Source organism: Gymnodraco acuticeps, unplaced genomic scaffold (genome assembly GCF_902827175.1).
Source record: "Gymnodraco acuticeps unplaced genomic scaffold, fGymAcu1.1, whole genome shotgun sequence".
Lineage (NCBI taxonomy): Eukaryota > Metazoa > Chordata > Actinopteri > Perciformes > Bathydraconidae > Gymnodraco > Gymnodraco acuticeps.
The window spans coordinates 3,202,007-3,218,014 of record NW_022990501.1 but is presented as its reverse complement, the minus strand read 5'-3'; the positions used below and the strand labels follow the sequence as shown (position 1 = coordinate 3,218,014).

Below are 16,008 nucleotides of genomic sequence, written 5' to 3'. Positions count from 1 at the left end.
GCTATCCTGTTTTTCACTCTTACCCTGTTGCTGTTTAAGCAACTGCATTTCCCCACCGGGATTAATAAAGGTCCATCTTATCTTATCTTATCTTCTCACACAAAAAAGCACTAGACTTATTTTATTTTTTTTACATGGAATGCTTCTACGAGCCCACTCAGTCTGAAGTGGAACAATCATAGCAATTTTCTCTGCATCATTGATTGTGCTTTCTGCAATTTCAATCGCTGGTCCTGCAATCCTACTGTAGGTCCCACAGCTGACTCCCTCTGAGGAGGATCACAAGCGTGTGAGGAGGATCTTCGCTGCCGATGCCAATGATGTAACTTTTCTCTTTGAAACTTTGTTTGGTTTGCGGCTGCCATGCTTTTACCAACCTATACCAGCCTGGGTCTACTGCTTGCTTCCCTGGATAGAGGGAAATGTGTCCAAAACCCACCCATGTGTACGGCTGTCCCAAGCTGTCTGCCAATGGGTTTCAATTACAAGGGTCCCCTGCGTTGTTGGCCCTTTGGAGGGACATCTGAAACTTTGTGACCAAAGGGACTTTTTCTCTGTCTGCGGGAGTAATGGAGATTACTTCAGAGTTAGCTCAATAGAAAGTTAAGGATTTTCCTGGTAGTCGGTAGTTGGAGTACAGCCCTTAAAATAGGTTGGATTGGATTACATTAGATTAGATGTACTTTTAAGGCACTGCACATGAGTTTAAAACACAAATAAACAGTAAATATTAACAGTAGAAAAGTAAAGATCTATAGAGTATCTATAGATTACACAATAATTGACTCCTACTAATAAAATACAAACCTACTAAATACATTATGTACGTGTGCAAGGTAGTTGCATTTTTTTAAATAAAAAATGAAGTGCAATGAGCTAGAGTGCGAGTACAATATGTACAATTGTTCAGGATGACTGGTATCCCCTCTTATTCTTTCTGTAGTATTAACTTCGTTGGCGGTGGTGGCGAAGTCGATAGGGACTTGGCAACTGGAAGGTCACCAGTTCAAGTCCCGGCAAGACCAAGTGCTACCGAGGTGTCCCTGAGCAAGGCACCGTTCCCCACACTGCTCCCCGGGCGCCGTTCAAAATGGCTGCACACTGCTCCTAACACTAGGATGTGTCAAATGCAGAGAAACAATTTCCCCACGAGGGATTAATAAAAGTCCATCTTTTGTTGTTGTTGTTGTTATCAGGTGCACCCGTGTACTTTATGACTTTGTTTATTGCCCATTCTGGTTATTTTGACAGTACTTCTTCATTACACCTCGGTGTCTAGTTATTTCTTCTTTCAGTCTAAAGCACTGGAAGGCACATCTTTCTCCTGTTATATCATATTGTGTCTCATGTCTGTGTGTTTGCCTCTCTGTGGGTCATCGGATCCTCACCTGCTGCTGGTCTCCTTGCTGTTTGCATGGCTAGCGTGCCAGAGGCCGTAAATCCTCTCGGGTACGGCCTGTCGTATGGAGAGCGCGCCACAGAGTGCTGGTGTCTGAGCTTGTTGTCCTACACTGACCCCTCCCTGCTCTGTCTGTGCCCCCCCCTGCTCCTCTCTGTCCCCGCGCTGCTCTATTCGGTTCATTCAAGGTTAATGCTAGAGCTCGGTTCTGTGATGTAACACAAACAAGTGGTTACCAATGTTTGGTCAGGGATTCTTGAATTAACAAGTGCAGCTGTGTATTGGCCTTGCAGTTTTTGCTATTTTCACTCAGATATTGATACCAAGGTTACGATTTATTAGTGTAGGAAATAAAACAAAATGTACTTGGGGAACATAATTGTGGGAAAATATACACAGTTTTTCCACCTTTTGTCAATATGACTAAGAACCGTATATTTCAAAGAGCAGTGTCTTTATAATAGCATATGTGAGAAATAAATCATTCTAACTATTCAGGCTTTTATTTTGCTCAGAATAGCCTTTGTTTATGTATTCATTTAGATAAAGTCCTATCAATAACTGCAGTTTAACATATTTAGCAGGTCTTATTTCACTTACTGACATTTTGAACATGGATGAAATTAAAATGTACACTCCACTATTCAGGTCTACTTCATCATATCTTATGATCATTAACAATATACATAACATAACCTTACTGTAGTTGCTCCTGTCTGTAACTAGATAAGCACATGTACAAGGTATTATATCTGTTAACTCTAAAACTTGGGTATTCCGTACAATTACTGAATTGCTTGCAATGACACATATTATATCAAGATATTACTACGTCATTGTGTTTATGCACCGTACTATCTCTGCTCCAAGCACATTAGCATTGACTATTAAATTGTTTTACAACTGGCTCTATAATGCCCTGCATTTATACCTCATACTGTGTACAACTGATCTTGTTAACTGTGACTGTTAATATGACAGAACATTCATTTTCTTTATAATAGTCCCCACAGGCCTGTAGACTGCACTTTAATGCACCTTGTAATCCCTGCTCATTAATACATTAACATTGTAGTTTTTAATGGTGAATTCATATAATGACTTTTTCTGCTACCGTTGCTTGACTTGATAGTGCACTGCTGCTGCGCCGTGTCTTGCTACAGTGTTTTATTTGATGTGCTTTTTACGAATTTGCTTGATTGAATGCAATGTTTAGCTGTTGAATTCAATCTTCTTCTTCCCTTCTCCAGTCGAAGCTTGTTGAGGACCCTGTGGCCATCCTTCAGGCAGCGCACTCGACTGCAGCTCAGGTCTGACCATGGCTACTACTGATTGTAGTTCTGGTTGCATCCCCCAGAGTGATGTGTTGTTGTGGGGTTTTAGTGTGTGATGAACTAGTAGAGGCTAGTGGGAGGATCGCTCTGTAGTTAGTGAAGCAATCCCAGCTTATATCTTCCCTGTAGCACTAGCTGTTGAAGTATCACCTGGCACTCTTTCTCAGGCAGGAAATACAACAATAATCTTGGTGCAGCTATCGGATGTTTATGACCCTAGCTTGATTGCATGTCTGAGTCTGTTTTCATGCATGACTCTCCAAACAACTGATTTGATTTGGTTGTGTCTGTTTGTTGTATTTCAATTTATTCAGATGTTTTTTTATCTGTTCTAAAACACATGTATTTGTGTCTGTGTGATTCACTTGGTTGAGATGAAACAACCCAGCATCCCCCCTGTCTGTGATGTCTGTTCAGTGAACACATCAGTTTGCAGTCGTTGGGTTCAATGCGCACTCTGTGAGCTCTGAAGGGTGCTGTAAAGGTCTAATATGTAACATTTTCCACATTAATGTCTGAACACAAATAGATGTACATTATAGAGTTACGTTATTTTATTTAAGTATTTAAGAAATCTGTGCTTTTAAGTGAAGGTGAGCATTTTATCTAGTAAAACCTGCAAAAGCTACACATCCCCTTTGTGCATCTGTAAGCGTTTGTCAAAATGTGTCTTTTCATCCACTTTTGGGTCACATTTTTACATTACACTTTTTTGATCTCGGTTGATTTCCCACATTTAGTTTCACTGGATAAAGGATTTTAGTAATAGGTTGTCCTTGATTTTAAGTTATCAGAGGAAACAAGCTAGGCTAACATTAGCTTTTGGCTCAGAACCCTTCTGCCCTTTCTCCACTGGGACAAAATAAATGTTTACATAAAAAAACTGCTTAATTTAGTGTTTTTACTTTTGCTGACAATTTAGCTCACGTTACAAATATGTCCTGAAAGTCTGGGTCCTACGTTATCAGAGAAACAAGCTAGGCAAACATGTGCGGTTAGCAAATTCTCACAGATTCATACAGGTGTTTACGACAAAAATAAACTCTTATCAACTCATACTATTAGCTTATTGAAGGGCCATTTGTAGGATCCTTTTGGAGGTCCATCATTCATTTATCTAATTTAATCATTAATCATTCAACTATTCTTTTTGCACACTCCATCATTTTGTAAGGTTCAATCACTGATTATAAAAAGATCCTGTTTTGAACCCGTTTCTACAGGCGAAGACAGAGGAGCAGCTTACGGCAGAGACAGCCTGGTACAACAAAGAGAAAGTATGGCTGGTCCACAAAGATGGATTTTCTATTGGTCAGTAAAAACTTCAGCATTTAAGTATCAGTATCATTTATATATATTAGAATCTTTAAATAATTCTCTCACTTTGCTGTTAGTTCGGTTTTCTGGCTGATTTTGACAAAATGTAATCAGACTGTACAGTATGTAATTAGATTTAGTGTGGTTCTTGTTCAGTTTTAATTAGGCTTTTAAATTATTAAAAGAGATCACACATCATCAGACATGTAAGAAAAGACAAAGCCATTTCACCCAGGTTGAGATCATATGTCATGATGAATTAACTCCACTCTCTTTGGCTGTGCAGCGACTCTCCTGAAGGCGAAGGCAGGCAGTCTGCCAGAGGGGAAGGTGAAAATCCGCCTGGAGAGTGATGGATCTTTATTGGATGTGGATGAAGACGACGTAGAAAAAGTATTTAATCATCAAATCAACTCTAAACCACATCAATTACAGATGACACAGGGCGAAAACTTAACCGCTTTGACTTTGACTTTGAACTCCAGGCTAACCCTCCGATGTTTGACCGAGTGGAGGACCTGGCCTCTCTGCAGTATTTGAACGAGTCGAGCGTGATGCACTCGCTGAGGCAGCGGTACGGCGGTAACCTGGTGCACACCCACTCTGGGCCCAACATGGTGGTCGTCAACCCCATCTGCGCCCCCTCCATGTACTCGGAGAAGGTAGGCTGCATCTGTTCATATATTCTATTTTGTCCTCCTCTCCTTCACTGTTTCTTCATCTTCTCTCCAGGTGATGCAGATGTTCAAGGGCTGCAGAAGGGAGGACACGGCCCCTCACATTTACAGCATGGCCCAGGCTGCCTATAGGAACCTCCTCACCACTCGCCAGGATCAGTCCATTGTCCTGCTGGGCAAGAGTGGTAGTGGAAAGACCACCAACTGTCAACACATCATCCAATACCTGATCAGTGTCGCCGGCAGCACCAACAAAACATTCTCCTGTAGGTTGGAAAGGACTACATTTGGAAATAATTTGACTTTTATGGTTGTGGTTAGGCTTGTCACGATAAATACTTTTGTTAGAGGATACATTAGAGGATAATAGCAATAGCATATTAATGCAAGTTTACATTTCCAAAGAGCAACACATTTTGGAATTGTAATGGGAAAAGATATAAAAAAACCACTTTATAATGTTGATACATCTTACTCCATTACACGGAAATGTCCAATTCTTAGAATGAAAGTGATAACCTTTCAGTTTTTTCTATCATGATCTTGGCTATAATATAAAAATAAGTAGGCACATTTTATCGAAGTCATGTGTATGTACATAGCACAACAACTCTGTAGCGTTATAATCGTGACAGGCCTTCATGCTGTTGCTGATGTATTAAATGACTGTATTTTCTCCATGTTGTCTGTAGCAGAGAAATGGCAGGCCGTCTACACAGTTTTGGAGGCATTTGGGAACGCCTCCACCTGTATGAATGGGAATGCTAGTCGCTTCTCCCATATTGTTTCCTTGGACTTTGACCAGGCAGGCCTGGTAACATCAGCCTCTATCCAGGTACAAATAGCCTCTGAAGGTCCACATAATTATGCAAATTTCACTGTGTGTGCTGTGTGCTCTGCATGTGTGACCATTAAAGAGGGTTTCATCCCTCCCTCCCAATTCTATTCTATTCTATGTTGCATTTCACTGCTGTATATGTTGAATGGTTGTGGCTTTTTTAAAATACTTCTCATGTGGGTAGTTTAATGTTCTGCAAGTCATCACTAGACAGGAAGGGGATGAGAAACTGGACTGAAAAAACTGAAACATTGACTTTAATTTAGTGGGAATAATGACACAGCATTCCAACTATCTGTTATGCTACGCACAAAATTCTTTATTATTCCGCTGGGTTATTTTGCGCCTCTTCTTCTCCCACATTGAACATCGCAGAAACTCCGTTCAAACATCAAAACGTTCAGCTCGGTCGGGAATCGATGGCTATTACTTTTATAATTCATAACTTTCATAATTCCAGAGATACATCCCATAATTCATCAAATTTTTAACATGGAAGTCAATGGAGAAACTCTTCAGACTTCAACAATCTTCATGCAACTTCAACTGCTAACTGCTCCTTCTTCAACTGCTAACTGCTCCTTCTTCAACTACTAACTGCTCCTTCATACTTTCACTCAGAAACCTCATTCCAACTTTAAAATGTTACACATCTTTCTTATATTATTCGTGTAACACAACTTTTAAATCTGATTCTTACTCAGTGGCGGCTGGTGGAAAATATTTTAGGTGGGGCTGTGGAAATGGTGACCAAACAATACTAGGGGGGTCCGGGGGGTAACATTTTTTGAGAAAAGACCCCTTAAATTATGACTTCTGGTGATGTTAGAGGGGGGGGGGGGGGGGAAAGGACAAATTGAGGCTTAAAAATATGAGAAAACTGATCAATACCTCCATAATCTTCAGTGTGGTTAGCTATGAATCTTCCAAAACTTCCAAACACCTTGTCCTGGACATAGTTTCTACAGTATAAAATGTGCAACAGTACAGTAGGCCCACACAAACTGCAGAACACCGGGGCTTTGGGAACACTCAAAATTACTTAACATGATTTAATTCCCATTTAACCTGTTAAGGGGCTTTTTTCCCCCGTTTTTTTTTTCACGAAACTGTGTCTCAGGGCTTCTTAAAATGTAATAAACTATTCATGTGTCCTACTCATTTAACGGGAAGAAACTCAGCTAACTGATGATATGAACCATGTTTACCGAAACAAAACACAAGTCTCACAAGAAGCGTCTAAATGAGCCCTGAGCGAAAAAATGCTAACGCACTCTAGGTATAAATCAATCGATATACTTATCGGATATGCACAAACAAGCTTAGCTAACAAGCTGAGATTCCACAGATTCTAGAAAAATAAGTATCATCACTGAGCGATTTAACTCGCGACAGGGGAAGCAAATACAGACATCACACGACATAGCTTTAGGTAGCAAAACACGGAGATATGCTCACCTTTTGCTGTTATTCTGATCAAAAACGAGAAAAACGCGACTGAAGGTTAATCCATAGGTTAATCCAATGTGTCTGTCACTGATAATCCATAATTCCATTTTTATGTCAAAAACAGAGTTTTCATATTAGCTGCTAATGATAGCTTCCAGAGTGTATGACAGCTTCCTGTTTTGTCTCCTTGGTTACGAGTCCAAAAAACTCACAGACTGCACCGGGCACTGACGTAGGCGCCCTGTGACCATCAGATTTGACGACGCTGATTGGCTGAAATTATGTTTCGGCGGCATAGTTTAAAGATAGCAACAGTTGGCTTCTGCTGCACTTGCTGCACTCTCGTCTGGGCGCTGTGCATAGCGCCCAGACGAGAGATTGGACAGATTTCATTTTGCCTTCATATTTTCTTTTAAACCTGCAATAATTCCCAAATCCTACATTCCTGAGACATAATTTTTCATGAAAAACGTAAGAAAAACATCTCATAGCTTGAAAGATTAAAAAAAATTAAGCAAAATAATTAAACAAAATGCCTCTTGAGGGCATGAAGTGACAAAAACGTTCAACATGTCTCCATTAAACCCCATTGTAAGTTCAGCCTCATCTTTCCCCACCACAGCAGCCACACACCTTTAGTTAATCTGCCAAAAAGGCCACATTATTAACCCAAAAGTACACAAAAAGTACACTTCAGATGCTCAAGTTCCTTGACATGCTTCACGCTTTGAAACTTCACCGATATCTGTTACGGTTTTTCAACAAAACGTTCACATGTAAGAGGTTTATCTCTCATTCAGAACAATGAAAATGCTCTCCTCTCACTGATCACCATGGAAACCTTTGATCTCTGGACACGTCATTAGCTCAAATATAAACACCTGTGTCATGGAACACGATTATTATTACATTATTATTATTATTATTATTACATGTCACTTGTTAGCAGTGTTGTGCTAGTTACTGAAAACCAGTAACTAGTTACCATTACTAGTTACGTCATGTCAAAAGTAACTCAGTTACTTTACTAGTTACTTACACCCAAAAGTAATGCGTTACTGTGAAAAGTAACGTTTTCGTTACTTGAAAACATTTCTCCCATTAATGCCCTTATAGCCTTCCTTTCAGTACTGTTATTGCATTGGAGAATAATACAATCTGTTGATCAACTTGACATGCATTATATGCAATCTGGATTGCATCGATATTAGCTGGCTTTCCATTTTTGTATATTCTTTCTCCAGGTAGTTGGAAAAAGTGTTCCGTCCCATATGCCGTGTGCCGCCCGGACATGCTATCATGCTAACTAGCTCCCTGAAAGCGGGTGACTCCACTGTAGCAATAGCCTGCATGTGTTCTACAACATACCGTGCAATGGCTTTATCGACTTTTCCCTGGCCAGCAGTCCCTTGGTTAAAATCCAGCCGCTGTTGCTTAGGTGGAGGTGGAGTGGCGTTGGATGAGTCTCTGTGGTCTTAGCTACTAGCTTCGTCCCAGCATGTTGTTTTTGCAGATGTTTTAAGAGATTTGAATTACTGGTTTTGGGCAGTAGATAGGATCTTTGACCCGCCAAGACACAACTTACATTTAACTAAAACGTTCTTTTCTTTGTGCTCGACAAAAGTGAAATAGTGAGAATATCTCCAGGTGGAGAAACTAGACTTGAGCTCCGCCGCCGCCATGATAGTCTTGTTAGTAAACAACACAAACACGCCCACAGCGCGTCTCCGCATGTGACACAGGAAGTATCAAAGTACATTTACTCAAGTACTGTACTTAAGTACAGTTCTCATCTCTGTTCGCCTGGCTGTTGACTATATAAAAAAACTAACGCAGTAACGGAGTAACGCACCATGTAGTAACGGTAACTGAGTTACTTAATTAAAAAAAGTAATGCGTTAGCGTACTAGTTACTGCCAAAAGTAACGGTGTTACAGTAACGCGTTACTTGTAACGCGTTAGTCCTAACACTGCTTGTTAGACGCTTTTATCCAAAGCGACTTACATACTCAATACTGTGGGCAATCCCCACAGGAGCAATTTGGGTCTTGCCCAGGGACACAACAACATGCTGACTGCAGTGGGGTTTGAACCTGTGACCTCCTGATCCGAATACCAACTCACAACCCAATGATGATAAGTCATAACTCCAATTGACATAATTAGAGCAGCAGACTAATGACGTGGTCACTGGAGTTTAACAGACTGTCTCAGCCTATTATTTTCCATCTGATGGAGACTTCATACTGACTTTAACATGTTCCACATATTTTAGACATTATTGGTGACGTATGCTTTTAGTTCTAAAGTTTTCAGTTCAAATATTCTGCTGCTTTTTAATGCATTTAGACTTTTACTTTCTTGTTCTTATTTCACATTCAAGTCCCCTCTATTCATGAACCCTTTAAAGTACTCAGCCACACCACTTATATACCACGTGTGACTGTTGCTATGTGAGTTAATATTTCAAATACGAGGTTGCTTGTTTGATTCAAGCTCTTGTAGTCAATATGTCAAGGTATTTATCCCTAACATTTGATCAGCTCACTAATGAAACACACTCAGAGGATCTTTATACATGTTTTAAGTATTGCATCTAGTATTACATCTTTAAACATGACTCTTATAAATCACTTTTAAAACCAGCGATGCACTACAGTGTCAGCTTTTCTAAAATAGAAACTTCAATGTTCACATCTTTCTAAATGATTCTACTTTTCAATGACCTACAAATAATCCTAATAATAAATTAGGTTAAAATGTTAACATAGGTTCAGGAGCATGGCCACGCCTAAAACTCCACCTCGAACCACGGCCACCCCTATTTATATCCGGCAAAACTTCCGGCCACTGCTCGTCTCCATCCTTTCAAGGATCGACAGGCAGACCGTGATTCACGCCGCGCGTCGTCACGGTTCAAACAAACTAAAACGCTACCACGAGAACATTTGACTCACCATGGATCCCGAACTGCTGATCAACTCAACGGAGTCAGACGAAGATCTCTCCGACATCGGCTACCCGCCATCCACGTTTCAGCAGGTGGATCTAAGCCAAGCATCCGAACGGAGCCGCGTGCGCTCGGCAATCAGTGTCCCACACACCAGCCGCCACCGCTCCCACTCAAGCTCCCCCAACGAGATACCTCCAACTCCAGACAGGTCCCAGGCTTCGTCTACTCCGCCAGCGAGGGCAAACAACCGGGGCCACAACAGGCACAGCCAGCTCCAATCTCCCCACCAACGGCAGCCTGCCTCATTAGCAGCCCCCGGCCACTCGCAGCGGCGCACTCAAGATGCCTCTCGGACGGAGCCGCGCTCCGAAACGGAGCCCGAACTCAGGAGGTGGACAGTCATTCAACTCCAACGTTTCCTGAAAGAAAACGTCATCCACTTTCACCGAAATGACAACAAGGCTAGACTGTTCAACCTCTACAAAGCCTACAGCAGCACAACGGCAAGAACAACGACACACACAGCTCTTCCTGCTCCAGAGCCAATCACCGCGCGGCGCGCGCGCACCACGGGTCGTGACGTCACAGGCCTCCGTCCTCCTCCTCGGACACAGCCCGACTCACCAGTACCCCCTGGTGGGGGCCAGGTCGTATTGCCCTCTGCCTGCTCTCTCTGTGTCTGACATGTCGCAGCTCATGCCAACCTTTCTCTCATCCAGAGTTGGGTGTAACGCGTTACAAAGCGTTACTGTAATAATATTACTTTTGTCGGTAACGGAGTAGTGTAACACGCTACTTTATAATTCAGTAATCACACTACAGTTACTAACATTGCCCCGACACGCGTTACTTCGTTACTTACTAAAATCAGTCATAATCAAACCTCAACAAACACCTGCAAAGAACACATGCTAAGGTGAAGCTCACGCACAGCTATTTGTTATTCTGAACTAAAGAGAACATTTGAAACTTTAGCAGTCTGTGCGATCTGCCCGCAGGGAGGGGCGGGCAGGCCCTGCGAGTAAAGTAACGAGTAAAGTAACGAGTTAACTTATGTAGAGAGTAACGAAGTAGTGTAATATATTACTTTTTTTAAAGTAATATGTAATATGTAATATATTACTTTTTTTAGTAACAACCCCATCTCTGCTCTCATCCCCGCGCTCACAGGCTTCACAAAATCCCCTTGCACATACATCCCTTCATCCCTCCATCCCTCATCCCTACATCCCTCATCCCTTCATCCCTCATCCCTCCATCCCTCATCCCTACATCCCAACATCCCTCCATCCCTCATCCCTACATCCCTCATCCCTTCATCCCTCATCCCTACATCCCTCATCCCTTCATCCCTCATATCTTCATCCCTACATCCCTTCATCCCTCATCCCTTCATCCCTCATCCCTTCATCCCAACATCCCTCATCCCTACATCCCTCATCCCTACATCCCTCATCCCTTCATCCCTTCATCCCTACATCCCTCATCCCTCCATCCCTCATCCCTACATCCCTCATCCCTACATCCCTCATCCCCCCATCCCTCATCCCTTCATCCCAACATCCCTTCATCCCAACATCCCTCATCCCTTCATCCCAACATCCCTTCATCCCAACATCCCTCATCCCTTCATCCCAATATCCCTCATCCCTTCATCCCTACATCCCTCATCCCTTCATCCCTTCATCCCTCATGCCTTCATCCCAACACCCCCCATCCCTGCCCCATCCCTTCCCCAACACCCAAATATTTTCCTCCCCGTGCAACCAGCTACACTCTAGCCACAGCAACACCACCCATCCGCTCTCCGTGTCTCTCTCTCTCTGACCCTCGCAGTGAGCAGACGCTCCGGTCTCTCCCTCTCTGACCCTCGCAGTGAGCAGATGCTCCGGTCTCTCCCTCTCTGACCCTCGCAGTGAGCAGACGCTCCGGTCTCTCTCTCTCTGACCCTCGCAGTGAGCAGATGCTCCGGTCTCTCCCTCTCTGACCCTCGCAGCGAGCAGACGCTCCGGTCTCTCCCTCTCTGACCCTCGCAGCGAGCAGACGCTCCGGTCTCTCCCTATCTGACCCTCGCAGCGAGCAGACGCTCCGGTCTCTCCCTATCTGACCCTCGCAGTGAGCAGACGCTCCGGTCCCTCTCTCTCTGACCCTCGCAGCGAGCAGACGCTCCGGTCTCTCTCTCTCTGACCCTCGCAGCGAGCAGACGCTCCGGTCTCTCCCTCTCTGATCCTCGCAGCGAGCAGACGCTCCGGTCTCTCCCTCTCTGATCCTCGCAGCGAGCAGACGCTCCGGTCTCTCTCTCTCTGGTCCTCGCAGCGAGCAGACGCTCCGGTCTCTCTCTCCCTGACCCTCGCAGCGAGCAGACGCTCCGGTCTCTCTCTCTCTGACCCTCGCTGTGAGCAGACGCTCCAATCTCTCCCTTAGGAAAAATAATAAAAAGCCGCATCAAGCAGTTCAACCAGGGAACATACCGGGGCGCTCCGGACTCCGAGCGTTACTGCCGCATCTTCGCAGCACGCGCATCCCTCTCTTACCAATTATGCGAGCCCCCTCCCACCCGGCCTCAGCATGCTTAGTCAGCACTCCACCATCTCAAACACCTCACTCATTTTCCTCTCTATCATGCAACGCCTCAGACTTTAACCGTCTATCACCCGCAGGGAGGCAGGATGGTGCGTAATAACTTCAATGAACTAGGCTGCTTTCTCTCTAACTGCCGCCTAATTCACATCTGCTCGTTCCGCGGCGTCGCTCATATCAGGAGCACCCGCCCACACAACCCAACTTAACATTTACGGCATAAACGTATTTTCCCTTAGAGTGTAACGGAGGCCTGGTGCTGGGCAAACCGCACGCGCATCATTCTAACTCCTTAAGGTAATGTTTAGCTGGATTTAGAAGTGAAGATGTAGTCATTCGTTCCGGGCATGTTATTTTCAAGCCACATGTTTCTGGTCCAGAAACACTTTCAGAACATCCCGCACATTTTGGGGGCATCCTCAGAACATTATTAGAGCCATTTCTCCCGCATTGGCGCAGCGTCCACAGCAGCTAGACCGGGTATCTCTTATCCAACCATCTAGGCCCTCGGCCGCTCGTCATCCCAAGCGTATCACGCTTACATCCGCAACAATCTCAATGACCTCAGACACGCACACGCTTAAGTCAGCTGCTTTAATTCGACTCTTTTGGGGGCCCGTAATCAGCCCACGCAGATCATGCCGGAGACGGAACCCCCACTCTGAGTCTCCCACTGCACGGACCATAGCTCGTCCTCCCAGATCATCCATTCACCCCCCTCATATCATTCACATGTTACTTCAATAAACGTACAAACGTCACATTGTTGTGGCGTGGTTCCTGCTAGTGAAATTAGGTTAAAATGTTAACATAGGTTCAGGAGCATGGCCACGCCTAAAACTCCACCTCGAACCATGGCCACCCCTATTTATATCCGGCAAAACTTCCGGCCACTGCTCGTCTCCATCCTTTCAACCCACCCTCCCTCTCCCTTTCTACCCATACAGTTCCCCTTCCGACTCACACCGAGCGATACATCCGTCACATCCTCTGCCTGTCACCATTTATATTTAAACGGTGCATGTTTATATACTGCGTATACTAACACCTTAATTCCAGGTACCGTCTGGGGGGCCCGTAATCAGCCCACGCAGATCATGCCGGAGACGGAACCCCCACTCTGAGTTTCCCACTGCACGGACCATAGCTCGTCCTCCCAGATCATCCCTTCACCCCCCTCATATCATTCACATGTTACTTCAATAAACGTACAAACGTCACATTGTTGTGGCGTGGTTCCTGCTAGTGAATCCCATTTTCAATCTTCCAACTGTTCATATTTTTTGGTCAATTAACAAACCTGTTACAAATGTGTTGTTCAACAAATTTGAGCCTTTGCCACATTTATTTGATCACCATGGAAACCTTTGATCTCTGGACACATCGTTAGCTCAAATATAAACACTTGTGTCATGGAACACGATGATGTCATCACTCCAACTGACATGCTCAGAGCTCAAACTTCACATGTGTGCTAACAGTCCAGCCGTGAAGACATCTACGGGACAGTTTTGAGATTTCTTCAAATGCCGTTGCCATGGCAACACAATGCTCGCCGTAAAACACGGTTTTCTCATAACTTCAGTGAAAATGCTCCAAATGGCCCAAAACTTCACAGGTTTGGTAACGATGCAGCCATCAACGCATCTAAGCGTATTATGGGATGTCATCAAATGCCGTTGGCATGGCGACAGATCATTCACCATCAAGTTAGTTCAAAAGTTTGCAGTTCAAATATTCTGCTGCTTTTCCAAGCCTTTTTACTTTATTTTCTTCTCTCATCACACATTCAAGTCCCCAGTGTTCATGTATAATTTCAATCTAAATTCTTCACTTTCTTCTTACACATTACATTTCAGCATAGCAGTTTAGCGTCAGCTTTTCAGCATAAAGCATTCCCACTAGCAATTTCTTCAGGAATTGCATTCTCTAGTTAAGTGTATTATGTCAACATATTTCACATAACTATTAGGTTAGTTGAAAGCAATGATATTAAGTTAAGTTATTAAAGTCAACGTTCCAGTTTTTTCAGTGTTTGATCGGAAGAGTTTTACAAGCTGTTTGACAAATGTAGTGAACGTACAATATTTGCTTCAGATATAATAAAAAGTAGCAGAAAATGAGAAAAAAAAAAGTTGAAGTAGCATTTATTGGTACTGAAGTGTAATAATTGTACTTAAGGATGTGTCATGAACAAATATAGATGTTCTCCAAACACTTTCTTATTATGCTTACTTGTGCTGCCTTTATAAACTGTTGTTTTCTATCATGCTAATATCCTGTCCTGCTGTTGCTTTGCAGACCATGCTCCTGGAGAAGATGAGAGTGACCAGACGACCAGAAGGAGAGTCCACTTTTAACGTCTTTTATTACCTGATGGCTGGAGTGGACAGCTCTCTTAGGTCAGAATAATTACTTTAATCAATGCACAGTGAAATTAATTTCTGCACTGGATTTTTACATTTCAATTTTATATACTGTATGTATGCTTCCCTTATTCTTTTACTATAGGCTATAGTTGTCATTATAGATTTTGATTACTTGTGTTTTCTTTCATCTTCATCAGAACTGAGCTGCACATGAATCACTTTGCTGAAAACAATATGTTCGGAATCATGCCTCAGACCAAGGTAAATGCTGCTGGTTAATGGAATGTTGGCCTGTTTACCACCAGAAATGGAAAAAAAGGATTACTTCAGCTGAATGTTTACGTCCTGCAGATATAACTGGCTGTACCAACAATTTATATAAGAGCTCGGTCCCTGCTCCTGCTGGTAATAATGCCACTCACCTACTTGTGGCACAGCAGCGTGTTATTATAATGCATCACAGGAATGAACAAAATACCAAATAATTGGTCTCTTGTCATCACTGAAAAGAACGTTACTAGGAGAGCGCGGACCTGCATTCACACGCTTTTACAACGTACCCTTTCCCCCGAGTTGTTACCGACTTTCTGACTGTGTCTTCATGAGCTTTAAATTTTAAAGTGTAAACATAATGGATGCTACAAAGAAAATGTCTTGCTCAGTATGTTTAAACATCACTTAGATAGCTGTTTCCAAGTGGCCATGCACGTGATTTTTCTTTAGGGATCATTTATACACCACATTAATACAGCACCAATGTCCTATAAATAGATATCAGAATTTGTGTGAAAGTGTGTGTTAAAAGATTGCGCTCTCTCAACACACTGAAAAAACGGAAACGTTGACTTTAATTAAATGTATTATGTCAACAAATTTCACACAACTGTATTAGGTTAGTTGAAAGCAATAATATTAAGTTCAACCTATATACAGCGCTGGAAAGAATTAAGAGACCAATCTACATTTTTCGCAAATCTTTACATGTATGGCAGCCCTTCCATTCCAGTGTCTGTTGAACTCCAACACATAAAATAAAATAAAAACATTTAAATGTTACTCAACCACATACCTATAATAAAACCAGAGAAACTG

At 43.0% G+C, this 16,008-nt stretch overlaps 1 protein-coding gene across 3 annotated transcripts in view; it reads left to right on the top strand.

The window, feature by feature from the left end:
* The window catches only part of LOC117552941 (unconventional myosin-XVIIIa-like), a 123,663-nt gene that overhangs the window by 4,524 nt on the left and 103,131 nt on the right, over positions 1-16,008 (top strand). For 2 of the 3 annotated variants that reach the window (XM_034226656.1, XM_034226654.1), the window contains exons 4-12: positions 251-322; positions 2,650-2,709; positions 3,957-4,044; positions 4,337-4,443; positions 4,536-4,712; positions 4,783-4,993; positions 5,420-5,562; positions 14,849-14,949; positions 15,114-15,177. In XM_034226656.1, coding sequence (XP_034082547.1) covers positions 251-322; positions 2,650-2,709; positions 3,957-4,044; positions 4,337-4,443; positions 4,536-4,712; positions 4,783-4,993; positions 5,420-5,562; positions 14,849-14,949; positions 15,114-15,177 — 1,023 coding nt within the window. The remainder of the gene's footprint in view (positions 1-250; positions 323-2,649; positions 2,710-3,956; positions 4,045-4,336; positions 4,444-4,535; positions 4,713-4,782; positions 4,994-5,419; positions 5,563-14,848; positions 14,950-15,113; positions 15,178-16,008) is intronic. The other variant, XM_034226655.1, reaches the window with a different exon arrangement.